Raw genomic sequence first — 26,581 nt, 5'->3', positions numbered from 1 at the left:
AGGCAGGCCCCCAGGGATCCACGTACAAGCTGAAGGCTGCGGGGCAATCCTTTCCCACCGGGACCCCAGGCAGGGCGGGCAGAAGGTGGGCCGCCCACGGAGCCACGGCGGGCAGGGCAGCCAGCCAGGGCGGCAGGGGCCGGGAGGAGTCCCCGCCGGGGCCCACGGCACCTGCACCTGCCGCGCCCGCCCGCGCCGCCCGCCCGCGCCGCGCCGGCAACCAGCAGACCAACGGCGCAGGCCCCGCCCGCGCGCGCCGCCGCGTGTCCCCGCGTGTCCCCGCCCGCTCGCTCGCTCGGTCGGCGCGGCTCGCAGGCGGCGACGGCGGCGGCGGCGGCGCGACGGCGGGCGGAGCGGCGGCCAAGCCGCCCAGGGCGCCGGGCTCGCGGCGGCGGAGCGCGCGGGAGCGCGGGGGCCGGGCGTCCATGGGCAGCGCGCCCGCGCCGGACCGGGGCCTCCCGCTCGGTAAGGCCGCGCGCGCTTCCGGCGGGGCGGGCGCGGCGGCGCGCGGGGGGGTGGGGCGGCTTTGTGTGCGAGTGCGCGTGCGCGCCGGCCGTGCGCGGCCGTGCGCAGGCGCCAGCCGCTGCGTGCCCCCGCGCGTGCGCGTCGGCGCGGCCCGCGCAGGTGACAAAGGGGCCCGCGGGCTTCGGGCGGCGCCGCGGCCCTCCCCGCCCCGCGCCCCGCCGCCCCCCGCGCCCTGCCGCGGCGCCCGGGGCTGTGGGCGACCCTGTGGCCGCGGCGCCCGGGGCCACGGCGCGCCTGGAGCGGCGGGCGGCGGGCGCCCGAGGGCCCGGAAGTGACGGGGCGGCCTGTGCCTGCGGGTGTGGGCCCTGGCGGCCCCGGGCGGGGTGGGGGTGTGGGGCCCGCGGTGCCCCGGGGAGGGAGCGGGTCCCGGCCGGCCGCCGGCCCGCTGCGATGCCCGAGGACAGAAGCGCCTCCGGGTGCGCTGGACAGCGGGAAGGTGAGCCGTGGACTGCCAGGCCCCTCTGGGAGGACTGGCCCCGGCCTGCCGCTGGTCTGTGCGTGCTATGCAGGGGCCTGGAGCCCCCGGCCTGGCTCTGCACTGGCCTGGTGCCCCCAGCTCGGAGTCCCTGACCTGGCTCTGCAGGGGCCTGGAGCCCCCGGCTTGGAGCCCCCGGCCTGGCTCTGCAGGGACCTGGAGCTGCTGGCCTGGCTCTACATGGGCCTGGAGCCCCCAGCCTGGTTGTGCAGGGACCCTGAGTTCTCTGAACTGGCTGTGCAGGGGCACGGGGAGCCCTCGGCCTGGCTGTTCAGGGGCCTGGCCTGGCCCCCCGCAGCTCCCAGGTCCACTGACAGGCTGGCTTGTCTTCCTGTGTCACTGTGGGTCCAAGGCTGGGGGAGGGGCGTGTACTTGGGCTGTGTCTGGTGGCCTGTCCTGCCCTGGCTGTCTTCTCCTGGGGGGGCCTTGTGCCCTGGCAGTTCCAGGCTCCTGGGAGACACCCTGCTTGGGTGTGCCCCACAGGGAGGGGGAGACGTGGCTGCAGGCACCAGGCTCTGGCTACATGGAGCTGGGCAGCTACCACCATGTGGACCCCCGTAGCGAGGGGTCTGGTGTTGCTTGTTGGGACTACTGAGACCCCTGCAATAGCAGGCTCCAGGTTGAGAGCCGTCAGGTGTGGGGAGATCTGCTGGCCCTACGCCTTCTTGCTCTGTAGCCTGAAGCTCCGAGTAGCCGCGCAAACCAGGGCAGCCCTAGGCCTGGGGCTGCCAGGCAGGGCTGTATGTCACCTGCCAAGGAGCCAGCACCCATGGGTGCCACAGCAGGACCCAGGCCATGGGACTCCGGAGGCTGCTGTGCAGTCCAAGGGAGGCCAGGGTTTCTGCAGCACTGGATGCCTCAACTGTGGCCAAGAGGTCTTTGGCTCCTGATGGGTCGGGCAGCAGCTACCTGCCTCTGGGCAGAAGGTGACCCTGTGGGGAGCGGCAGCCTAGGGTCTTGGAAGTCTGGGCAAGTGGGATGCCCCCGCCCTGCCCCCTGGGGCAGGAACGGACTCAGGCCAGGATGACACCCCCAGGCTCCCACATATCAGGTGTGTGGACAGTGGCTGAAGAGGGCTTGGGTGCAGGCATGTGGCTCCGCGCTCAGCTCAGCAGGTGTCACTCATGGCAGGGGACGAGTCATGCTCCCCAGAGTGACATGGAATGAGTGGGACAGACAGGCTGAGCTGACTCTGAAGTTGTGGGTCTGTAGGCTCTCCTGTGCCAGCCAGGTCCCTGGCCCAGGATGGGTGCTACCGCTTGGCTGTGTGGCTCAGCCCTGGGGAGCTGCCTCAGGTAGAGTGAGGTGGCATTCCAGGGTCCAGCACTGGTAGAGGTGGGGCTGATGCTTGGCTCCCCCATTCTCCTGATGTCCTCTCTGCTGCCCAGGCCAGCACCCCACACCATCTGCTTATTCCCAAAGGCTTCTGTTCTTTACGTGAAAGGCAGAGGGACAGGAAATCTTTCATCTACTGGGTTACTCCCCATGTGGTTGCAGTGGGCAGGGCTGGGCCAGGCTGCAGCTAGGAACTCCACTGGTGCTCCCTGGAGCCTGGGGACCCCTGAGCCTGCCACACACCTCAGTGGTGGTGTAATGTGTCTCTTGTGTTTGGTTTTTAGCGAGACTTTGAGCCCTACGCAGGCCTCTGGGTGCTTGAGCCGAAAGTGGGCACTCTGGTTGGAGACGGTCAACAGGTGCCATGCGGCTGCACAGTGGGACGCAGCCCTGCCTCGGGCACCTGAAGACAGAACTCTGAGCAGGTGACTTCATGGTGGAGAAGACCCCGCCCACGTTGAGGGATGGCAGGTGGGTCAGCCGGGACAGACGCAGGCAGGTGCATAGGGAGCCGGGATTGTGGCTTTACGTTCCCAGGCACTGAGTGTCATGTCATGTCAACATCCCAGGTTAGGGGTCACTGCTACCCTGGCACCAGACCCTGAAGCAGCTGCGAAGGGGCCAGTGGGGGTGGGGGCCCTGTCTGTAGCATGCCCAGTGGTGCGGCTGGGCCCCTGGCTGGCCAGAAGACGTGGGTTCAGGCAGGTACTTGGGTTGGCAACTCCCACACCCTCCCTACGGGGCTGACTGCTCAGATACTATTCTATGGGGAGCAGTCCCCCAGCACCCTTCTGTCCTCCGTCCCTGAGTGCCAGGCCTGCAGCATGGGGCTGAGTTCGGGTCCCCAGCTGGCCCTGTGGCCCTTGGGGCTGGTAGGATCCTGCGGGCGGCAGAGCAGTAGCACCACACCTGGCCCTCAGGTGTGTAGCATGTCCCAGCCTGGCTCCACGTTTGTGTCAGGGCAGGTGTCCAGCTGCAGCCCCAGGTACAGCCAGGGCTTCATCAGCTGCCAAGGGTCCCTGTGGCTGCATCGTGCCAAGCAGCCTTGCACCTGTGGCCTAGGAAGGCAGCCATTATGGGGCCTCTGCCCTGTCCAGCTGCTGGTGCTCACCCTGCACACAGCTCCACCCATTTTTCCAGGCCATATGGGATAGACAATGTCCTGGCCAGCTTGGCCCTGCCCTGGCCTGCTGTCTGCAGTGAGCCTGGCTGAAGCCTGCTCCACCCTGGTATGCACTGTGCTTCAACGTCCACACATGGGAGGGCTCAGGGAGAAGCACGTGGGGTACGCAGCTGAAGTCAGCCTGGGAGAGGCCTGCTGTCCACGGGGCCTCTCCTTAGTGGGGGACAGGGCAGTGGGAAGGGCCTACCATTCACAGGGCCTCTCCCAGCCAAGGGACGGGGACGTGGGTGAGGGTCTGTCATCCATGGGGTTTCTCCCAGCCGGGGGACAGGGGCATGGGGGCCTATCCTGCAAGGGGCCTCTCCCAGCCAGGGTCTCAGGGCCCTAGGCCCAAGGCCACTTGGCTGCCAACAACATACAGTGAGTACCTGTTCTCTTCTTGCTTCTTGTGACCAACTCTTGGGGAAGACTGGATGTGACCGAGCGCTTGTGGGATTGTGTGGTGGCCAGCCTGGCGCAGGCCCTAAGCGCTGTGCTCCTGTTGTACAGGCGTCCGACCTCCGATCATGAATGGGCCCATGCACCCCCGGCCCCTGGTGGCCCTGCTCGACGGCCGCGACTGCACTGTGGAGATGCCCATCCTGAAGGACGTGGCCACCGTGGCCTTCTGTGATGCACAGTCCACGCAGGAGATCCACGAGAAGGTACCTTCACTGTGCAGAGGGTCTGCCTGGCATTAAGGGGAGCCCCACTGTGCGGCATAGAGACCTGGGTCTACCCAACTAGATGCTGTGGTGGGAGGGCTGTCTCATGTGCGTGTGACATGTGTACACATGGGCCCACACCTCAGCTATGCAGCCTGCTCCCTCCTTCCCTTGGGATCAGGGCCATTTCCTAGCCAGACCTGACCTCCCTGTCCACACTAGGTCCACAGCTCCATAGGAAGCCCCAAGTGCCCTGTTGTCCCAGTGGCCACTGCTGGGCACTTAGACCCTTGGGCTACAAAGCAGGAGAACGGGGGGAGGGGCTGGGGAGAGGCCAGGCTGCCCAGTGGACCCTCCTTGTTCACATGCTGTACTGCATATCCAGCTACCTGTGCCCATGTGTCTTAGTCTGACCCCTACTGGGTGCCACCATGGGAGGTGCTGGGTGCCAAGTCCCAGGCACCACTGTTGACTGCGTGGTTCCTTGTGCTTGTCAGCGGAGGATGCTCTGGCCATCTGGGATGCCTGACCCATCACCACACACTGACCCTGTCATCCACGTATGCTGTCATGGCCACGCCGCAGGGCAGTGTGCTGCATGTGCCTGGGCTGTGGTTGTTGGGGAGGTAGGAGGGTTCTCTGAGGGACTCTTGGGTTCTTGATCACGTCTGTCCCAGGGCTCTGCAGTAGAGAGACCCTCCCGTGGAGTCTGACCTAGGTGCTGCCATGATGCCCCTCCCTGCACAGGTGCTGAACAAGGCTTTGGGCGCCCTCATGTCCCACGTGGTCCCACACTGACAGCCCCCCCACAGGTGCTGAACGAGGCCGTGGGTGCCCTCATGTCCCACACTGACACCCCCAACAGGTGCTGAACGAGGCTGTGGGCGCCCTCATGTCCCACACTGACACCCCCCCAACAGGTGCTGAACGAGGCCGTGGGCGCCCTCATGTCCCACACTGACACCCCCAACAGGTGCTGAACGAGGCCGTGGGCGCCCTCATGTCTCATGTGGTCACACTGACACCCCCCCCACAGGTGCTGAACGAGGCCGTGGGTGCCCTCATGTCCCACACTGACACCCCCCCCACAGGTGCTGAACGAGGCTTTGGGCGCCCTCATGTCCCACACTGACACCCCCCCCACAGGTGCTGAACGAGGCCGTGGGTGCCCTCATGTCCCACACTGACACCCCCCCCACAGGTGCTGAACGAGGCTTTGGGCGCCCTCATGTCCCACACTGACACCCCCCCCACAGGTGCTGAACGAGGCCGTGGGCGCCCTCATGTCTCATGTGGTCACACTGACACCCCCCACAGGTGCTGAACGAGGCCGTGGGTGCCCTCATGTACCACACGATCACACTGACTCGTGAGGACCTGGAGAAGTTCAAGGCCCTGCGCATCATTGTGCGCATCGGCAGTGGCTTTGACAACATTGACATCAAGTCAGCCGGAGACCTGGGTAGGCCTCTCCTCCCACCCCCTCCTGCCCCCGGATGGGACCACCCCAGAACCCTACCCCCCGGAGGAGCATGTCTGTACCACGTGTATTCTTCTCCTCTCACCGCCCCAGCAGCTTTAGCTTGTTGCTCACAAGCCACCACTCTCCTGGTGCCAGGCCAGGCAGTGGTGACCCCTATAGCCCCGTGTCTCCACAGGCATCGCCGTCTGCAATGTGCCCGCGGCGTCTGTGGAGGAGACCGCAGACTCAACCATGTGCCACATCCTGAACCTGTACCGCCGGACCACCTGGCTGCACCAGGCACTGCGTGAGGGCACACGTGTGCAGAGCGTGGAGCAGATCCGCGAGGTGGCCTCTGGGGCTGCCCGGATTCGTGGGGAGACCCTGGGCATCATCGGACTAGGTGCGTGTCAGCCAGTGCTTGGGAGAGGATGGAGGGTGACAGCTAACATCATATCACATCATGGAGTGTCACATGCAAGTGTCAGCAGCCATCCTGTGGCTGTGGCAGAGGTGACATGGACATATACTCCGCACATGGGTGTCCCACACCCGTTACCTGCAAAGATGTCACATGGGTGATACAACATGGGTACAAACACCAACCAGCCCCGTGTCTTCTCCTGTGGGGCACGGTGAATGCCATCTTGGCAGGTGATGGCCATCTGCCCGTCCCCTCCTCCCTCTGTGCCTGGGCCTCAGTGTGGCCAGGTGAGTAGAACCACACAAGGGACCTGGAGACCTGGGCTGCCACCTGAGCCTGGCTGCATTTCCCGAGGCTGCTGTTGCCACCATGGCACCACCATGGCACCAGCAAGGCCACAGTTGCCTGTGGCGTTTATGGATGCCCTGCCTAATCAGGGTCCAGGTGGAGTCGTGGGCACCCACAGGTGGCAGACGGGTAGGGGCTGCGCTGTGGAGGCACCTGTCAATGGCCCTCAGGGTCAGTGGACTCCTGGCCATGCTCCTGGAGTCTGCTTGTTACCCTTCCTGCAGGCTCTGGCTTGAGCCCCACACCATCTGTCGGTATGCTCCTCTGGGCCAACTGTGGGTCCTGTATGGCCAGGGCAGTGCTCTGGGCGCTAGGGGCAGTGTTGACCCTCCAGGGAAGCCGTGCCCCCATCCCTGACCCAAGCCCCAAACCCATGCCACTTGCTGCAGTGCCCATTCCCCACTCCTGGGGGATTTATTTCACTTGTTGGAGTAACAAAGGAACCTAATAGATCTGCTTTGCCTCCCGGGTAGCTGCACCTGCAATGGGGTTGTTCGTCACTGCTGCCCTGGCTCCCAAGGGGTTGAGTGGTGACCCCCACTGCACCCCTGTCTCTCCACTGCCAGCACCCCCAGCCATCAGCCCCTTCCTGTGGAGCCCAACTCATCCATGTCACCCCATCTTCTCTGGGGGTGTTTGAGCTGAGCCTGCATTTTGGGGGCTCCAGGACCCCATGTCCAGTTGTAGGCCTCTCAGTTCACGGGTTCCCAGCACGCTGCCCACTCCTTGCCCTCCCCCGGCCCCTTCAGACCCTATGTCAGCAGCCTGCAAGCCCACAGCTACCCTGGAAAGCCTGTCTCTGCCTTTCTGCTCCCTGTCTTGTTGCTGCTTGGGGCCCCAGAAGGTTCTGTGTGTGTTCTGCAACCTCCACTCATGCTGCTCGCCTTGCTGCTCCTTGTCCTTGTCTGCCGTCTGTTCCTGTGGCCTGGGACGCTTGAGTCGTGACCTTTCTCTCCTCATCCTCCTGACTCTTGTTGGAGGAATCTGCAGCGTCCTGGCTGGCTGCTGGGTCAGGCGGCTGGGAGCCAGGCCCTGGGCTCTGCCTAGTGGCCTCATCTGCTGCTCGGGGCTGTACTGGGCCCAGGCTCCTGAGGCTGCGCCTGTGTCGGTAGCGGGCGGTAGACACCCAGGACCCTCCATCTTCCCTGACCACACCGTGCTGCCCCAGGTGGCCCGGCCAGGTGGGTGGCGGATGGGTCTCTGGCTGAGGGTGAAGCTCAAGGAGTCCTCACTGGTGGCAGTTGGAGCTTAGGCCCAAACACTGGGTAGACCCAGGAGGTGCTGAAGCAAGGCCAAGGGGGTACATCTGACCAGGCCTTTCACGGGGCTTATGGGCAAACGTCTCATGGGTATCTGAACCCAAGGGTCACGTGGTCTTGGGGACTCTGGTGCATGTTCACACAGTGGCCGTGTGATTAGTCTCACGTGGTGTCTCGGTCCGTAGGCCGTGTGGGGCAGGCGGTTGCGCTGCGGGCGAAGGCGTTTGGCTTCAACGTGCTCTTCTATGACCCATACCTGCCCGACGGTGTGGAGCGGGCACTGGGGCTGCAGCGCGTGAACACCCTACAGGACCTGCTGTTCCATAGTGACTGTGTGACGCTGCACTGTGGCCTCAACGAGCACAACCACCACCTCATCAACGACTTTACCGTGAAGCAGGTGCACTGGGGACATTGGGCATGTGTGCAGTGGGACTGTGGGGCACGTGTGTGCTGGGGATGTTAGGCATGTGTGTGATGGGGCTGTGGGGCATGTGTGTGTTGGGGACATGGGACACTGTATGTGCTGTGGACATGGGTCAAATGTACTTTGGGGACGTGGGGCATGCGTGCGCTGGGGCTGTGGAGCACATATACCTGGGATGTGGAGCATGTGTGTACTGGGGACATGGGACATGTTTATGTTGAGGACATGGGACACATGTGTGCTGGGGCTATGGGGTGTGTATGTGATGGGGCTGTTGGTCATGTGTGCGCTAAAGACGTGTGGCAGGTGTGTACTGGGACTTAGGGCACGCGTGCACTGGGGACATGGGGCATGTGTGTGCTGGGCCTGTGGGGCACGTGTGTACTACGGACGTGGGTCATGTGTGCACTGGGGCTGTGGGACACACGTGCTAGAGACATGGGGCATGCGTGCACTGGGGCTGTGGGCCATGTGTATGTTGAGGACATGGGTCACGTGTGTGCTGGAGATGTGGGGCATGTATGCGATGGGGGCTGTGGTCACATGTACTGGGAACATGGGGCACGTGCGCTGGGATGTGGCACATGCTTACGCTGGGACTATGGGGCGTGTGCACTAGGGACGTGGGGCACACATGTGCTGGGGGCGTGGAGCATGTATGCAGTGGGGCTGTGGGGCGTATGTGTGCTGGGGATGTGGGACCATGTGTGCATGTGTGTGCTGAGGCGGCTGCTCTTCCACCAGGTGGGTTCAGGGCCCCCAGCTGATGGTGTGTAGGCATCCCCATTGCACATGTGACAGGTGTACACACATGTCCCCACAGCAGACAGCTAGGGCTCTGACTACCGTCAGGTTTTGGGGTGCTCTGCCAAGGTGAAGCCCTGCAACTGGGAGCCCTGTACCCTGCCCCAGCCACACAGGTGTCTCCGCAACTGTGACCCCTGAGGGACCAGGAGCCAGGCCTCTTTTCCTCAGCTGGTATCCATTGGTGCCCATCGCTGCCCATAGTGCTCAGTGCACCTGGCAGCAGAGGCAGGGTTCATAGGTGCAGTGCTGGTTTGCAGGACCAAACATGTCCGTACCTCCACGTGCCGTGTCTTCCAGATGAGACAAGGCGCCTTCCTGGTGAACACGGCCCGGGGTGGGCTGGTGGATGAGAAGGCCCTGGCGCAGGCGCTGAAGGAGGGACGGATCCGCGGCGCGGCGCTGGACGTGCATGAATCGGAGCCCTTCAGGTGCCTCCCATGCTCCCCCAGCCTCTGGCACCATCGTCCAGGGCGCCCTGGACACGGCCCATGCCCAGCGTGGGCCTTGCATGGGGTATTGGGGTTGCCAGGGCTGCTGACGGAGCTACGGTACAGGCTGGGCCACAGTGATGAGGGGCATGCAAGGGTCCTCGTTAGGAGGGGCTGTGGGGCAGCTCTGACGTGCTGGCTGTGCCATGCTGGCTGTAGCTCCGCCTCATCTTCTCTGGGCCATGCTGGTCTTACTGAGCTGAATGACAGTGGGCAGGAGTCCAAGTGTCCAGCATGCCTTGGGCCCCAGGCACCTCCATGCTTCTCTGTTCTGCAACACCAGTGGAGGCCCCTTCCCCACTGTAGGCAGGCCCCAGGCTGGGGTGGCGTCCCTGGGTCTGGGCACCTAGGTCTGTGGATGGGACTGTCGTGACCACGCCCTGTGCTCCCTAGCTTTAGCCAGGGTCCACTGAAGGATGCGCCCAACCTCATCTGCACTCCCCACGCTGCGTGGTACAGTGAGCAGGCCTCCATTGAGATGCGCGAGGAGGCAGCCCGCGAGATCCGCCGGGCCATCACAGGTGGGGCCGTCGGGGGGCATCTGGGGGCTGGGTGACGCTGTGCTGTGAGACCCTGGGTGGGACCCACCAGGGCTGAGGGAGGAGGGTGGCCATGGGTCTGAGCTGGCACCCTGGGCCCAGGCCGCATCCCGGACAGCCTGAAGAACTGTGTCAACAAGGACCACCTGACAGCGGCCACCCACTGGGCCAGCATGGACCCTGCCGTGGTGCACCCCGAGCTCAATGGGGCTGCCTATAGGTGAGTGGGGGATGGGGAGCAAGGCCCCAGCAGGTTCTGTGGGTGGGACAACCTGGGGAGTAGATGCTGAGCAGAACTCCCTGCCCTGCTTTGAGTAACCCTTGGCAGGAGCAGTCTCATCCCCCTGAACCCCCTCTGCTGTAGCCTGGGTCAGGGCATGAGGAGCAGGTAGGCCAGGAGGGGTGAGGCCAAGGGGAGGAGAGTGGATGTGACAGGGCTCTGCTGGCTGTGGCTGCCAGGAGCCTGTGGGAGTTGGGTCTGGAGGGTGTGGCTGAGGAGTGGGTATGGCATGGCTCCTGGGTGTCTGTGGCTGAGGTGTGGCCCAGCTGGCACCACTGACTGCTGGACCTCCTCTCCCAGCAGGTACCCTCCAGGTGTGGTGGGTGTGGCCCCCACGGGCATCCCAGCTGCAGTGGAAGGCATTGTCCCCAGCGCCATGTCCCTGTCCCATGGCCTGCCCCCCGTGGCCCACCCACCCCACGCCCCTTCTCCTGGCCAAACTGTCAAGCCCGAGGCGGACAGAGACCACGCGAGCGAGCAGTTGTAGCCGGGGAGCTGTGAGGCCCCAGGCTGGCGCCTGCAGGGACGGTTCCCTGGTAGTGATCGCGGTTTGGACCTGCTGGACAGCCTGGCTCCCTGTGCCCACCCGCTGCCTGCCCAGGCTGGCCACTGCCCCGTGTCCGCCGCGTTCCCTTTTAAACAGCAGAAATTAGTAGTTGGCTCCCATGGATGTTCCTGTCTGTGCACAGTTGTTAGAACATTTCAGAAGATGTGTTTGCCCCGCCCGGCCTGGCCTGGCACGCCCGGCGGGCAGCTGGCAGACTTCTCAGGACAATGGACCCTCCCCGTCTTTCTGTTGATGCCACACAGTGCATTGTTTTTCTACCTGCTTGTCTTATTTTTAGAGTAATGTAGAGAGACAACTGAGGCTGTTCCTCCCCATTTTGGCATGACCCCCCCGTCCCAGATGAAGGTGGCCCGCAGAGTGGTTCGGACCAGTGGCCACGAGTGCCGAGCCGGGCGGTGCCGTCCTGCTGATGTGGTAGCCTAGCAACGTTTGGGTTTAAATCATGTTTGTGACTGTAAGCATTTGTATGAATTATTTTAAAGAAATAAAAACCCCAGAAAGAGCCGTAATGCCTGACACCTGTTTTGTGGTATTCTGATGGATTGATCAAAAGGCGGAGTTACAAAGACACCCAAAAAGGGTGTGTCCACTGCCCTTTCCTCAAATGCCACAGACAGCCACGGCTGGGCCAGGGCAAAACCGGCTCTCATGGGGTGGCTGGGACCCACCTCAGGCCCTCACTTGCTGCCTCCCAGGGGCTCTGAGCCCCCACCCGTCTTGATGTCTGTCCTGACAGTGTCACCCCAGGGAGGTGGCTGGGGGCCCCGACCTTAGGGGGAGCAACTACAGACGGCTGGTGAGTGTTGGGCCCACCCTTTGCCCACAGTGTTTCAGATGGGGGCCTGGCTAGGGCAGATTGCCAGGGCAAGAGCAGTGGTGGCTGAGCCAGAACACCAAGGACTACCAGAACACCCAGCTCCAAGCACTGCCCAGCTGTCTGCACAGTCACTCAGGAGGGCCTGGGCAGCAGACCCAGGCAGGGACCAGAGGGGCAGCGGAGGCCACTGGCATGACTTGTAATCAACATGCAAAGGGCAGGCTAAGCTGGTCTCCATGGCCACCTGTGTCTGTCCACAGCCTCCCTGGGGTCCCCAGTCTGGGTGGCCACCTTCTGGCCAGGCCAGGGGGCAGGAGCAGAGTGGCCTGTCCACAGGGCCATTTTAGTCCCAGGGGCTGCTGCTCCACCCCTGCTGGCAGCTCCAGCTGACCACACTGCTGGACCCCGCCTCTAAGCCTGCGACCCTCAGAGGTCACTTGCTTATCAATATCTTGACCCCTCAGGGCAGGATGGGCGGAAATCCTGGCAGGGGGGTGCCCAGCTCTGGGCAGAGGGGTGGTGGCAGGCAGACCAGTGACTTCTGCCTTCCCCACTGTGCTGCAGGAGGTGGCTCGGAGCAGCTGGCCCAGGCTCTGAGAGTGGCCAGTGCTGATTGACAGACGGGGTGGTACGCCTGCGCTGGGCTGGGAAGGGGTATTGGGGGGTTATAGGTCCCTGTGTGGAGGGGCCAGCTCTGGGCCTCCTGGCTGGGGTCTGGAGCCAGCTTTCCAATCAGTGCTGAGCGTTTCAGCAAACGCAGACCCTGGCCGTGGCTTAGGAAAAAGCCGCCTGGGCCCTGCCGGGGGGTGGAGGCACTTGCTGGCCTAGACTCCAAGAGTGACCGTGGCCATGGCCAGGGTGGGATATGGGGTGGGGGAACATCATGTCGGGGATCCTGCCATCCCCTCCTGCTACCCTGCCTTTGGCCTTCCTGAGGGGGCTCTCAGTACTGACCTTGAGCCCTTAGCCCACACCAGGGTCCAGCCAGCTCCTTGACCCTGGTCAGGGCTCAAACTGCAGCCCCTTGGAGGCACTGAGGCCCCCGTGCGGGGTCGCCCCTTGCCCCACATTCCACCCACCCCAGCACCTCTGCCATCCCTGTGTGGGACCTGCCCAGGCAGTGACCTGGACGGCTACCCAGGTGCCTCAGCCCAGCTATGCCATCCCCATCGCCAGGACCCGGCCTCCTTCCAACTGCCCTAGTTACTGCCTTGCCCAGGAGTGACCCACAGGACCCAGGTCATTTCACATTACCAGGTCACCTCACACAGCACTGGGTCACCTCACAGTACTGGGTCACCTCACACAGCACCGGGTCACCTCACACACAGGACCCAGGTCACCTCACACAGCACTGGGTCACCTCACACAGCACTGGGTCACCTCACACACAGGACCCAGGTCACCTCACACACAGGACCCAGGTCACCTCACACAGCACCAGGTCACCTCACACACAGGACCCAGGTCACCTCACAGTTACCAGGTCACCTCACAGCACCAGGTCACCTCACACAGCACCGGGTCACCTCACAGTACTGGGTCACCTCATACAGCACTGGGTCACCTCACACAGCACTGGGTCACCTCACACACAGGACCCAGGTCACCTCACACAGCACTGGGTCACCTCACACAGCACTGGGTCACCTCACACAGCACTGGGTCACCTCACACACAGGACCCAGGTCACCTCATAGCACCAGGTCACCTCACACACAGGACCCAAGTCACCTCACACACAGGACCCAGGTCACCTCACACACAGGACCCAAGTCACCTCACACAGCACTGGGTCACCTCACACACAGGACCCAGGTCACCTCACACAGCACTGGGTCACCTCACACACAGGACCCAAGTCACCTCACAGTACTGGGTCACCTCACACACAGGACCCAAGTCACCTCACACACAGGACCCAGGTCACCTCACACAGCACTGGGTCACCTCACACACAGGACCCAAGTCACCTCACACACAGGACCCAGGTCACCTCACACAGCACTGGGTCACCTCATACACAGGACCCAAGTCACCTCACACACAGGACCCAGGTCACCTCACACACAGGACCCAGGTCACCTCATACAGCACTGGGTCACCTCACACACAGGACCCAGGTCACCTCACAGCACCAGGTCACCTCACAGCACCAGGTCACCTCACAGCACCAGGTCACCTCACACAGCACCAGGTCACCTCACACAGCACTGGGTCACCTCACACACAGGACCCAGGTCACCTCACACAGCACTGGGTCACCTCACACACAGGACCCAGGTCACCTCACAGCACCAGGTCACCTCACAACTCAGCACTGGGTCACTTCACATGCTGTTCCCTAAGACTGGTTCACATATCTCCTAGGTGACCCTGACATGGGCTTAACCTCAAGTATGGTGAGGGTGCTCCTCACGTGCCCTGTGCTCTGTGACCTACAGACAGTCCTGCTCAGGGCATGGCTGGTGGGGCCGCCTCTCCTTGGGGTTAGTGGTACTGTGCTGCCCCCAGGAGGCAGAACCATGACTGCACATGGGGTGGAGGCCGGGCCTGGCTGTGGCCCCTGGGGTCCTCAGGGCCTGGGACCTGAGACTCGGGAAGTAAGGGGCTTGGTGCCAGCCCTGGGCGGGGCAGGGTTGCCCGGGTGGCGCCCAGCCAGTGTGGGGAAGACTCCAGGAGGGAGCGCGTCACTGAAATGAGAACCACATGCGGGCTTGGCCAGTGCCCAGGCCTGCGGGGACGCTCCCCTCTCCTGTCCCTGCCTTCCAGCGTGGGTGAGGGTGGGGGGACAAGCCTTTGGGAATTTCCAGTAGGGCTCGGGGTGGGGCAGTCTGGAATAGATGTGGGGTCCCAGGCCTGGGACTAAGGCCCGAGGGTCCTGGCTGAGGGCCCCTCTGTTTTTCCAGGAGTGGTATCTGGGTTAGCACAGGCAGACTGGGCCTGGTGCCAACTAGCCTGGCCCTGTGGGAGCCATGGGCAGAGAAGGTGGGCAGATGGGTAGCTTTTAACCTCTGAGGAAAGTGGGCCCCAGCAAGGCACAGGCAGAGCAGGGGGAGCGGGCCCAGCGTGGGAGCTGCTGTGTCTGTGGCCTTGACCAGTGCCAAACCTCACATGGTCACGTGATCCAGCACACACCTGCTGCGCACGCCCGTAAGATCTATCAGCAAATGACAGTAGGAGGCGCCGTGCACACAGGGCACAAAGCAGCATCTCCCACAGAGCAAGGCTAACACCAAGGGCCTGACACAGCAGCCTAGTGCCTAAAGTCTTCGCCTTACATCCACCGGAATCCCATATGGGTGCCAGCTTGTGTCCCGGATGCTCCATTTCCCTTCTAGCTCCCTCCTTGTGGCCTGGGTAAGCAATCAAGGACAGCCCAAAGTCTTGGGACCCTGCACCCACGTGGGAAACCCTGAGGAAGCTCTTGGCTCCTAGCTTCAAATCAGCTCAGTTTCAGCCATTGCAGCTATCTGGGGAGTGAACCAGTGGACAGAAGATCTTTGTCTCTGCCTCTTTTCTCTGTAAATCTGCCTTCGAATAAAAATAAATAGATCTTTAAAAACACACAGGAATTGTTGAAGTGGAAAACATTCAACAGGAGGAAGATTCTTTTTTTTTTTTTGTTTAATGTGTGAGACAAAAACCAAATGAGTGCTTCATCCCTGGCCACAGGCTCAGCGGGACCTGGAGCGATGGGGCCTGGAGCTCGCCCAGTGGGAGTCAGGCCGTGTATGGAAGCCATCATGGAAACCCCTGCTTGGGGGAAAACATGAGAGCAGGAGCTGGAAAGAATCAGCGTGAGCAGGGGAGGAGGCCAGAGCTGATGCTGGGCCAGCTTGGCCAGCCCTGGGCGGGAGGGGCTGACCTTCCCCAGCCCCGAGGAGGACGGAAAATCTGGAACTGATTTCCCACCCGAGCCCAGCGTGGGACCTGCTGGGGAGACAGCGACGGGAATCGCCGTGAGTGAAGAAGCAGGCAAGGAGTTCAGAGGAGCCTGTCAGATTCCTGTTGAATTACGTCCTGGGCTGGGCCAGCCGCAGCCACCACCGGTGACCGGCCTGATGACTCCAGTGACGCTCCTCAATGCCAGCGGGCCTCACAGCAGCAGTAACTGAAGCAGCAGGGCCGCGACACTGTGACTCAGTGGGTTGTCTCTGCCTACGGCGCCAGCATCCCATAGCTGCTGGTTCGAGTCCTGGCTGTCCCGCTCCCTGCCTGTGGCCTGGGAAAGCAGTGGAGGACAGCTCAAAGCCTTGGGACCCTGCACCCACGTGAGAGACCCAGAAGAACCTCCTGGCGTCAGATGGGCTCACCTCGGTCATTATAGCCTTTTGGGGAGTGAACCAGCAGATGGAAGATCTCTCTGTAAATCTGATGTTTGAATAAATAAAATAAAATTTAAAAAACTAAAGCAGGAAACCCAAACAAGGACTCCCGATGGTGGTGGTAGAGTCTTCATGCGGAATGTGTGTGGGGACTGCAGGTGATCCAAGGTTGCACAGGGACATGTGGGAACTGCATGAGAAGTCGGGGCACATGGGGAACACGTGTGGGAACGGAATGTGATCCGAGGGCACATGGGGAACACGTGTGGGAACGGAATGTGATCCGAGGGCACATGGGGGACATGCATTAGTACTGCATGAGAAGCAAGGTCACAGAGAACATGGCTCTCAGGCATCAATGCCTCGTCACCCCATGCATTTCTTGCTGAGGCTCCAGCAAGTGTGGGGAAGATGGACATGACCTGAACGCCAAGAGCAGGTGCAGTGAGTGCACAGTGAGCAGGTCAGAGCCCCTCCTGACGTGGTCAGGGTGATGGACTTGGGACAGAGCCTGTGGCTCTGCAGAGTGCTGCAGGAGACGTCCTTCTGAAGTGAGGGCAGCCGCAGGGAATGCCAGGTGAGCTGTCTGCCCATCACGGGGGCCTGGAGTCCCTGCCAGCCACAGGCTCAGGCCCACACCCCCCAGGGCCACTCCTTGTGAGTGGCTGGGCTGTCTTGCCTGTGGGGGCCAGTAGGGGCTTGTCTCCCTGTGACGCCCAGGCTGCAAAGACCTGGCCTCATGTGCTCACTCTCAGGGTTCTCAGCTCTTCCCTGCAAACCCAGCAGTGCAACCTGCTCGGACTTGGGTAAGATCTAGAGCAGCCAAGGGGTGTGAGAGCCAGGCAGGAGCCTGTGGCTGGGGTCTGGATGATGCTACACTAGGCCAGCACCATGGCCCACGGGACATGGCCAGGAGGAGGCGGTGGCTCGGGAAGCAGTGAGGAGCCCAGGGCTGGGGCGAGGTTGGGAGCCCTGTGCCATGCGAACTACGTATGGCCAGCATGAGGCCCCTGAGGGTCCAGAGGCTTGCGACCCTCAAAGTTGGATGACGGCTATAGCCTGGTTGAGGCCAGGCCACACCCTGTCCCTACCCCCTCGGCAATGTGGTTGTCTGCGGGGACCGCGTGAGCCATGAGCTCACCGCGTGGGGAATGCGTGTTCTTCTGGCTGCCCCCAGCCACAGCTGCTCCCCATCAGCTGGCTGACCCCCAAGCTGACCCCGCGTCTGTGGCTGCTCCTGATCCCAACCCTTTCCTCCTCCTCCGTCACCTCCTCCCGCCCGGCCCCCAGACTCACCCTGTCGCCCTCACAGGAAGAGGGGCAGGCAGGAGCGAGGACCAGGAGCCAGTCCAGTCAGACCCTGTCCCGCCAGGGGTCCTGGAGCAGCTTCCTCGCTCCCAGAGGGGAACCCACGCTCTTAAAACTCCATTAGACAGACACGCATATGGGCGACCGGCCAACAGGTGACAGATGGGTGACCAACAGGCTCCTAGGGAGAGGGATGGCCCTGCAGGCGCAGTGGGGATGAGGCTGGGTCCTCCTGGGGCTGGGTGAGGTCCTCCCCACAAGAGTCTGGCGGGCAGAAAGTGTCTCACAGCAGCTTCCCCAGTTGTTCGCATTTGCTCACTCCGCCGTCAGGGGGATTCCCCATTCTAGAATCTCCTAGGTTTTCTCCCTCCGTATTTGTGCCAGCCGAGGTAACACTGCCATGACACTGCCCACCTCTGGGAACACTTGGCGTCCTACATGGCCACAGCGGTCCCTGTGGTCCTGTGGCAGCAGCTGGGTCTCCTTGCCTGTCACTTCCAGTTGGAAAGATGCCAATTCCTGTGTTGCATTTCATTTCATGTATTTATTTGAAAGACTTCCAGAGAGAAGAGTCAGAGAGATCTAACATACACTGGTTCACTCCACAACAGCCAGAGCTGAGCCAATCCAAAGCCAGGAGCCAGGAGCTTCTTTCGGGTATCCCACATGGGTGCAAGGTCACAAGGCTCTGGGCCATCCTCTACTGCTTTCCCAAGCCACAGGCAGAGGGCTGGAATGGAAGTAGAGCAGCCGGGACTCAGACCAGCACCATGCCTCCCCTTCCTGCAACACCTACTGTTCTCATGACATGGGTACTCTTAAGATGGGTCCCCTCTGGCCTGGGCTGCCCCATCTGGGGTGCTCCCAGCCACTTGCCCTCTGGCCTGGGCTCCTCCAATGGCTCAAACTCTGCTAGCCTGAGCCCAGCAAAAGACTGTTAATTCCACTGCTGTTTGCAGCTGCCATGAGAGCTGCCAGGCCCAGGCCCAGCCCTCCCATGGCTCTGAACAGGGCGTCCATGACCCCTACGGGTACCACTGGTCTCTGTTGGAGCTCCCACCCAGGTACGTGCTAGCCCTGGGACCCCCAACCTGATCCACGGCCTCTCCAACGTTCCTGGGGGATAGAGTGAAAGGTCACACACGTGCTCTGCTCATAGGCTGCCCATGGGCTCTGGAGGGACCCTCCCCTTCCCAGTGACTGCCCTGCCCTGCCTGTGGGTCTGGCAGTACGCGTATGGAGGGGAACACATGGACACAGGGCCGGGGGCAGGGACACAAGGAGACAGGAACTTGGGGACAGAGGGGTCAGAGACAAGGACCCAAGATGGTCTCAGCCAGTGCTGGCTGGCCATTGGCCTCTCTCCTCTTTAGGGCGGCGGCTACTGGGTCAGCGAGACTGTGTGGGGTCCAGTGCCCCTGTGAAGAGTGACGCCCCCTCTGTGGAGGTGGACTGCTGGCACCCAAACTGGCAGAAAGCAGTAGCCCACTGACCGTGATGCATGCAGGGTGGTCCCAGCCCTGCTTGCCTGTGGGGACCCTCAGGGCCTGCGCTAGGCAGCGGCGGGGGGGGGGGGCGGGGAGTGGGCTCTGGGCTGACCCACATTCCCCAGGGCCCAGTGGAAAGTAGGCCAGCAACAGGGCTGTGGCCGTCACCCAGCAGCCAGGCCACAAGCCCATTCAGATTTTCCAGGCTGGGACGTGGGTCCTGGGGTGGGGGGGTAGGGGGGCAGTTAAGCAGGGCCAGCAGCAGCCAGGGTGGGCTTGTGGCTACTCCTTTAAGCCCCTGGGCAGGGAGGGACTGTTGTGCTCCCCTACTGCCTGCCTCTGTTGGTGGGTGGTAGGCACCCAGGACAGGACCCTCCTAAAGGGCAGAGGTAACCTCTGCTTAGGCACCAAGCCACGGGCAACACCAAGCTGTGGCCAATCACACAAGAGGGGTCCATGGGTGTTGGAGTGTGGGATGACGGCCCAGGCCATCCAGGAGTGACTCAGGCCCCAGCACCTACCCCAGCACAGGCAAAGAGGAACAGAAGGCCGGCTGCTCAGGTGCCCTGGTCACCACTTCAGGGAGGGGAGCTCCCACCCCAGGCCTACTGTCTGGGAAATGGGGAGCCCTGGGCCCTCCCCCCGCCGCTGTTACCTTACTCTTTGGTCCTTGGGATTCTTCCCCAGCTTGCCAGGGCCTTTCAGGAGAACTAAACCCCAGGGCAGCTCCCCTTGTAGCCGGGAGACAGGTGTGTGTGTGTGTGTGTGTGTGAGTGTTTTAGAGTGAGGAAAGGTTCCTTCAGCCTCTGGGTCCCAAAGATTGGGAGCAGGCCTGCGTGGTGAGTGTGCACTAGGTGCAGGCCTGCGTGGTGAGTGTGCACTAGGTGCAGGCCTGCGTAGTGAGTGTGCACTAGGTGCAGGCCTGCGTGGTGTGGGCACTTGATGCCGGCACAGGTGCACATATGTGAGGTTTGTGTTGGCACTCTTGGATGTGAGACAGAGCAGACCTCTCTTCACGGCTGGCAGGCAGAGTTCTCCCACAGGTGACCCCTGTGTTCCTCCCACTTCTACACGCGGATGGGGTCATATCCTGGTCCATGAGGCTCTCCAGACTGAGTCCTTGAGGGCCGGTGCCGGACACGGGGCCTCACTGCACTCAGACAGGATGGAGGATGTGCCTGGGGTAGCCCTGGGCTGGTTGTCCAGCTAGGCGAGCTTCCCACCTCGGGCTGCCAGCACCCTTCCAAGGATCCCCTCCCTGGAAGACTAGGCCCCAGGGAGATGGCCAAGGGCCGCAGTGGTTCCACCTCCCCAACCTGGGCAGTGGGAAGGGCCCAGCAGAGCTCGACTGGGAGGGAAGCAGTCCTCCATCTGTCTCCAGCTCTAAGTGGGCAGTAATGCCAGGCCCCCTGCTAGCCCCTTGACCACAGCTGAGGCTGAGCCTGCCTGTCCCTGCTCTGGAGCTCCCTGTGTCCCCAGGACCCCTATTCCCCTTTCTGTGGGTGGTGGTGGGGCTGGGTCGGCCAGATGGTCCCTGCGTGCTTCGGTATAGGGATAATCTACTTCTCGTGACGCTGCAGCCGCCTGGCTGGCCCTGGCTTCCCCGCCTCCGCTGGCCGGGCTTGGCCGGGGACCCGGGCAGGGGCTGGGAGCCTGGCCTTCCTGGCCTGATCCCCCATCTGCTCCTGCCGATGGGTTTTCCTGCTGTCCTGCGAGAAGCTGGCCGGGCTGCTGACTGGGTGACCAGAGGCCGTGTCCCCTGGAAGGCACCTCTTTGATGACACCACAGGCTGGCAACCCCTCCACTGTACCACCCCAACTCCTGAGTGCTGTGGCATGGAGCCAGAGCCCAGTCCCCCGGCCCTAGGCCCTCTCAGGCTGTGTGTGTCACTGGGAATGGGCAGCCCAGCCGGCAGTCTCCAGGTTGGGTTCTTCAGCGGCTCCTGCTCCCTGAGGTGACCCTGGGGCCCTGGTGCTCACTGAGGCTGGGGGAGGTGCCAGGAGAGGATATGACTCCCTCTTCTGCCTGCCTTGCCTGGTGGGGTACACACGTGTGCCCCAATGACACATCTCACACAGTGTGTCATGGCCACCTGCACCACACCTGTGCCCCAGCCCTGGCTGTCCCAGGCTCTCTTAGACCGTCCAGGTCCTGGGCAGGGAGTGCCAGCCAGCTCTGTGACCAGGGAAGGAGGGCAACTGACCACACTGTCATTTTGCAGGGGTTTCTATTTTTTCCTTCTATTAAAAAAAAAAAAAAAAAAGATTGTTTACTTTGCGGCAGGGAACCGGCCTGGGGTTAAGACACTGCCTGGGGCTGGCGGTGCCCCTCACAGAACACCAGGCCTGGGGTTCTGGCTTACCCTGACCCAGCGTCCTGGGAGGCAGCTGTGGCAGCCTGAGTCACCCAGGAGGGAGACCCAAACGGGGCTCCCAGCTCTCCTGAGACTGGGTCCCTACCTCGCCCCAGGCGGGGTCCCTGGCTTACCTAGGGGGGGTTCCCAGCTTCCCCCAGAAGGGATCCCCACCTCCCCCAGGTGGCATCCCCACTTCCACCTGGCCCAGCCCCAGCTATTAGAGGTGTTTGGGGCTTGAGCTGGCAGGTGGGAGCCCTCTCTCCCCTACTACCTCTCAGACAGACAGATACATATTGGAAACAGTGAAGTATTCCTGGTGACTATATTTAAACTTTTTTATTTACTTGTGAGGCAGCAGGACAAGCAAAGCTCCCTCCTGCCCGCTGGTTTACCTCCACAGGCTAGTTGGGCCAGTTGTGGCTGGGGCTGGAGGCATGGGAATGGCTGGAGGCCCAGAGACCTCCCTCCCACCCCAATGCTGGTGCCTCTGTTTCCTGTCCCCCGTTTCAGCAAGGCTGTTGCCTGGGCTGGGGCAAGTGCAGCAATGACTGTTGCCCCACATGCCTCCGGGAGCAGGAGCTGTAGCCTGTGGGCCACAGATCCTGGGTCCCAGAGGGTGAGCTGAGAGGCTGGGTGACAGCTGCCGCGCTCAGCGAGGGAACCGGCCAACCAGCTTCTGGGAGAGTCTTCAAGCGAGGGCTATGGTTACATAGCAGACCCGGAGGTCCACGTGGCTCCTACACCAGAATCTGCCCCAGCATGCACGCACTCAACCTGCCAGGCTCTGCCCCTAGAAGAAGCTGGGCTCACTGCGGGGTTGGGCTTAGGGCTGGGGTGTCTGTGCCTCCATGGTCAGGGAAAGCCCTGACCATTCCCGGAGTAGTTCAGGGTCAACCTTCAGGCCCCAGACACCTCTCAGCCAGCAGCTGTGGGAGACAAGGCCTATGTGACCAGTCAGGGTGTAGGCTTAGGGAGGGGTTGAGAGGAGGAGGTCTGTGGGCACCCTGTGGGTGGGGTCTGTGGGTACCTACGTAGGCGGGGTCTGTGGGTGCTCACGTGGGCCAGGTTGGCAGGCAAGCCCCGAAGGAGCCACTATGGGTGCCAGACCACCTTCCCATGGAAACCACCTCAGGGCTGGAGGCCAGGAGGTGACCTGCAGGAAGGCCTGGGCCTCAAAGGACCTGAGAGGGAATCAAATGGTCCATTCAAGAGCGACTCCCACCAGCCAGACTGCCTCCTTGCCACCTGCTCTGGGCTCAGTTCTGGGGGCCACCTCCATGCCAACTGCTGAGATCCAGGACAGATTTGCTTGGGGGGAGCCTGCCTGTGGTCAGCACTGCCTCTGGGGACCTCTGGGGGAGGGGAAGTTTGGTGCCTACAGGACAGGCATCTGAGGGTTAGCGTGGTCATGGAACCTAGAGGTCACCTGGGGCCACCCAGGGTCTTCCAAGGGCACTCAAGCGGAACCCTCACTGCAGGCTCCTCTGGTGGCCCAGCCCCGCCGCCCTGGAGGCCCCAGACCTCAGAACTGAATGGGCCTGCCCTACCCCAAGCACACCTCCTGCTCTCTTGTGGCCCCCTGGGTTGGTTGACCTGGGGCAACCCAGAGGGTGGATGGGCTCTGTGGCTGCCCACCTGGGGCAGCCCCTGCTAAGCCCCTGCACGCAGGGAGGCTGGCCGGGTAGAGGTGACCTGGGCATCCTCTCGTCAGACACAGCCCGGTACCTCCTCACGGACAGTGGTGCTCAGACCAAGGTCTGGGCCCAGGCTCACTGCTAGCTTGGCCTAGTGCCATGGTGTCCCTGCACGCAGTGAGCCAGCTCACACCAACAGCTGTGCCTCACGCCTCCAGGGACTGAGCTCAGCCCCAGAGGGCACAGAGGACCATGTGCACTCTGGCATACCAGGCAAGGCCACTGCCAAGCTCCGGGACTCTCTGGTCGGGGTCTCCTGTGGTTGCACCACAGCCAGGCTGCTGCCTAGCCCGCTCCACACGGGCCTAGTTCCCTCCCTTTCGACATCGGAGGGGGACCTCAGCCTGACCAGGCCTCAGGGCGGAGACCAGCTGTCCTGTATTAAGTTGGATGCCAGCATTTGCAAACAGGGAGCCAGGCCATATGTAGAGGCGTTAACCCTGAGGATGCAGCTGCCCTGAATTCATGCTGCAGAGAACAGTGTATCAAGGACAGGGGTACAGGGGGCGAGGGGCGGACAGGACTCCTCAGGACGCAGACAGGGAGCACGAGGGACACACGGGGAGTGGGGGCGCTCCTGATGGACACGCGGCGCTCCTGCACACGTCGCCTGGTGGGTGTCGCTCCTGTTTTGTTTCCCCGCCTTGTCACACTGTCCTGCCCGGTTCCCAACACAGCTGTATCCACTCAAAGGGTCTTAGATTGAGCAAGACGGCAGCCCCCCTCCTGTCCCCGCGTGGCTCCAGCAAACCCGAGACAGGGACCAGCTGTGTGCCCCGGGAGGTCCCCACTCCTGTCCCCTGCCTTGCGGGACTTCACTCCCACCCTCAGCCAGCCGTTCCCCTCCCACCGACGCCCCCCCAGGAGACCTCGGCCTCTGGCCCAACCGCCCTCTGTTCCTCGGCCCTAGCTCGGGACCCTGCGCCCCCAAGTTCCGAGAGGCGGGGCTGGCGGGCTCTCAGGCCCGTGCGTCCGGTTCGCCCAGGCCCCGCACCCCCGGGGCGGCGGGGCGGAGCAGCGGAGGGAGGGGCGGCGCCGGGGCGGGCGCGGGGGCAGCCAGCGCGGGAGGCCCGGAGCGCCCTGCCCCGCTTCTCCCGCGCCTCCCCCAGCCGCCTCGGGGGCAGGAGCGGCTGCGGCCTCATTGGCCGGCGCGGGCGAGGGCCGCCGCATATATAGGACCTTCGGGGGCTGGCGGGATCCGCCGCCCCGCGCCCCGCGCCCCGCTGCCCCGCGCCCCGCGCCGCTCCTGTCGGGTGAGTTCGCGCGGGTCCCGGGCGCGGCAGTTCCGTCTGGCTAACCCGAGGCGCAGGGACCGGCGCGCGGCGACCTGGGCTTCACCTGGCGCCCTGTACGGTGGGCGCCTGGGCGGGTGGGGAGTGGGCGCTCTGAGACTCAGCCCTCCACCCTCTGCCACAGGTGATGGACGACTCACGGCCTGCCTTGGGCACAGTTCTCTGGGTTGTCCTCCTGGCCACGCTGGGCTTTGTGGCCAGCCAGCCCCTGGGGGCTGAGTCCTTGTGCACTGCCCGACCGCTGGCCAAATACAGCCTAACCTTCACGGGCAAGTGGAGCCAGACGGCCTTCCCCAAGCAGTACCCGCTGTTCCGTCCGCCTGCGCAATGGTCGTCCCTGTTGGGTAAGGGCAACCCCCATGCTAGCGCCAGGTCCCAGGTGCCCACGGATGGGAGGCTGCCGGCCCCCTCCGCCCAGCACGATGCTCTTCAGCTTGGAGACTCCCAGCTAAAATGCCATGTGCAAAAGGGCAGGGTGGCCAGGAGTCCCCAGGAAAGACTGGCTGAACACTTCCCGCCCAGACAGCTGCCCAGGCAAGGTGTGGCCACAGGAGGACCCTACCCGTGTCCCTGCAGGCGCGGCTCACAGCTCTGACTACACCCTGTGGCGGAAGGGCCAGCATGCCAGCAATGGGCTGAGGGACTTCGCAGAGCGCGGCGAGGCGTGGGCCCTAATACGGGAGATGGAGGCCGCTGGGGAGCGGCTGCAGAGTGTGCACGGTGTGTTCTCAGCCCCCGCCGTGCCCAGTGGCACCGGGCAGAGTGCCACGGAGCTGGAAGTGCACTCTAGGCATTCGATGGTAAGCCAGGATGGGTGATGGTGGTGGATGCCTGGGTCCCCTGCCTGACCCTGCTGCCTGGTGGCCTCACCTGCTGTCTGGCCACACCAGGTGTCCTTCGTGGTTCGCATTGTGCCCAGCCCCGACTGGTTCGTGGGCGTCGACAGCCTGGACCTGTGTGAGGGCAGTCGCTGGCGGGAGCAGGTGGCCCTGGACCTGTACCCCTATGATGCGGGCACGGACAGTGGCTTCACCTTCTCCTCCCCCAACTTCGCCACTATCCCCCAGGACGCTGTGACTGAGGTGGGTGGATTGCGAGTCGGGCCTGGCTGGAGGGGATGCTGTTCCCAGGGCCCCAGGGCCTGGGCCGCTGTGCGGGGCGGGTACCAAGATGCTGACTCCTGGGAATCTGAGCTGCCCTGAGAGTGGGGGACTCCCATGTCGCTCAGGGGCCTGGATGTCACTCGGGCTGTGATGTTGCCGAGGCAGCCCAGCTCTGGCTGTGTCTTCTAGCCCTGCCCTGAGACCACACACACTGGCACATGAGGTCTCTTGGCTCCCAGCTGACTGTCCCTCACTCTCGCAGATCACGTCCTCCTCCCCCAGCCACCCGGCCAACTCCTTCTACTACCCACGGCTGAAGGCCCTGCCGCCCATCGCCAGGGTGACCCTGGTGCGGGTGCGGCAGAGTCCCCGGGCCTACGTGCCGCCTGCAACAGACCTGGCCAGCAGGGGCAATGAGATCCTGGATAGCCTACCAGGTAAGCCCAGGTCCTTGTGGTGCCCCGCTGCAGGGCCGGCTCCTGCCCGCTGCGGGGCCAGCTCCTGCCCGGCCCCGTCTGCCCTTCGAGCCCTCCCAGGGTGGTGCCACACTCCAAGGGACATGGCACCCAGCCTCCATGGGGTCCCTGACCCATTCTGGCTGCCAGGCGGTACTTGTTTGGGTCATGTGGGAGGGAGAAGCAGGGTCCATGGAGGACTGTGCCCACCTGCCCTTAACCCAATCCTGACTGCAGCCTTATTGCCCAAGGTCAGGGTCAGACAGATGGGGTGAGCTGCCTCTGACCAGAGACTAGGCCTGGTCCTTTGACCTCGAACCCTGGGCAGGATCATGGCCCTACCCCCACCAGCCTGGACCTGGTGCCTGCCTTGTTTGGACACCCTGTTCCAGGGGCCCAACACAGGCTTCCCACTGTTTGGACACACATGAATGGTTGCCAAGGGGAAGAACTCAGTAGAGGGTAGGGCCAAAGATGCACTGTGACCTGAGAGGCCTGGGGGCGCAGGTGGCAGAGCTGGCCGAGTCTGTGGGTAGCGTCTGTGGCTGGCTCCAAGCTGCGCGTGCAGCTGCAAGGCACCCCCTCCTGAGAGGCCCCCCGCCAGCTGAGCGCCCACATCTTGTGTCTCCCCCTGTGCTTGATCCAGCTCCAGAAACTCCGCTGGATTGCGAGGTGTCCCTGTGGTCCTCCTGGGGGCTGTGCGCAGGCCCGTGCGGACAGCTAGGCACCAAGAGCAGAACCCGCTATGTACGTGTGCAGCCCGCCAACGATGGGAGCCCCTGTCCCCCTCTGCAGGAGGAGGCCGACTGCGCCCCCGACAACTGTGTCTGAGACCCGTGGTGCCACAGCCGGCCCAGCCCTGACCTGCCGCGGAGCAGGCCCTCTGCGGGCAGGAGCTGGGTCCTTGAGCAGGCCCTCTGCGTCCGCCCATCCGCTGAGTCGAGACCCTTGTAATTTATTGCTGTCCTGCAGGCTG

The 26,581-nt window shown here is 63.2% G+C and overlaps 2 protein-coding genes across 6 annotated transcripts; both read left to right on the top strand.

Moving 5' to 3' along the window:
- Nucleotides 1-386: 386 nt before the first annotated feature.
- On the top strand, nucleotides 387-11,273 carry CTBP1 (C-terminal binding protein 1). 5 transcript variants are annotated; one of them, XM_040965887.1, is made up of 10 exons: nucleotides 387-465; nucleotides 2,620-2,806; nucleotides 4,008-4,162; nucleotides 5,480-5,624; nucleotides 5,821-6,027; nucleotides 7,841-8,055; nucleotides 9,187-9,317; nucleotides 9,771-9,898; nucleotides 10,019-10,136; nucleotides 10,497-11,273. In XM_040965887.1, the coding sequence occupies exons 2-10, from the start codon at nucleotides 2,800-2,802 to the stop codon at nucleotides 10,681-10,683; spliced, it is 1,293 nt and encodes a 430-aa protein (XP_040821821.1). In that variant the 5' UTR covers nucleotides 387-465; nucleotides 2,620-2,799; the 3' UTR covers nucleotides 10,684-11,273. The 5 variants fall into 5 exon arrangements, with proteins under 5 accessions (XP_040821821.1, XP_040821820.1, XP_040821818.1 ...); XM_040965888.1 differs by lacking the exon at nucleotides 387-465 and adding an exon at nucleotides 561-624; XM_040965889.1 differs by lacking the exon at nucleotides 387-465 and adding an exon at nucleotides 865-961.
- A 12,901-nt stretch (nucleotides 11,274-24,174) lies between these two features.
- SPON2 (spondin 2) lies at nucleotides 24,175-26,436 on the top strand. The gene is made up of 5 exons (XM_040966292.1): nucleotides 24,175-24,391; nucleotides 24,624-24,847; nucleotides 24,938-25,129; nucleotides 25,413-25,587; nucleotides 26,252-26,436. The coding sequence occupies exons 1-5, from the start codon at nucleotides 24,175-24,177 to the stop codon at nucleotides 26,434-26,436; spliced, it is 993 nt and encodes a 330-aa protein (XP_040822226.1).
- Nucleotides 26,437-26,581: the final 145 nt, after the last annotated feature.

Source organism: Ochotona curzoniae, unplaced genomic scaffold (assembly GCF_017591425.1).
Source record: "Ochotona curzoniae isolate NIBS_2020 unplaced genomic scaffold, NIBS_Ocur_1.0 scaffold_4505, whole genome shotgun sequence".
In the NCBI taxonomy this organism is placed as follows: domain Eukaryota; kingdom Metazoa; phylum Chordata; class Mammalia; order Lagomorpha; family Ochotonidae; genus Ochotona; species Ochotona curzoniae.
Note: the sequence above shows the minus strand (reverse complement) of the source record. Positions and strands in the feature narration are given on the sequence as shown.

Excerpts from the sequence above, each read along its gene's own strand:
- CTBP1 (XM_040965884.1), top strand. The coding sequence starts at position 426 with ATGGGCAGCGCGCCCGCGCCGGACCGGGGCCTCCCGCTCG. Across the intron at positions 466-4,007 it reads GGACCGGGGCCTCCCGCTCG|GCGTCCGACCTCCGATCATG; the intron begins GTAAGGCCGCGC and ends CCTGTTGTACAG. Across the intron at positions 5,625-5,820 it reads CAAGTCAGCCGGAGACCTGG|GCATCGCCGTCTGCAATGTG; the intron begins GTAGGCCTCTCC and ends GTGTCTCCACAG.
- SPON2 (XM_040966292.1), top strand. The coding sequence starts at position 24,175 with ATGGACGACTCACGGCCTGCCTTGGGCACAGTTCTCTGGGTTGTCCTC. Across the intron at positions 24,848-24,937 it reads TGCACTCTAGGCATTCGATG|GTGTCCTTCGTGGTTCGCAT; the intron begins GTAAGCCAGGAT and ends TGGCCACACCAG. Across the intron at positions 25,130-25,412 it reads CCCAGGACGCTGTGACTGAG|ATCACGTCCTCCTCCCCCAG; the intron begins GTGGGTGGATTG and ends TCACTCTCGCAG.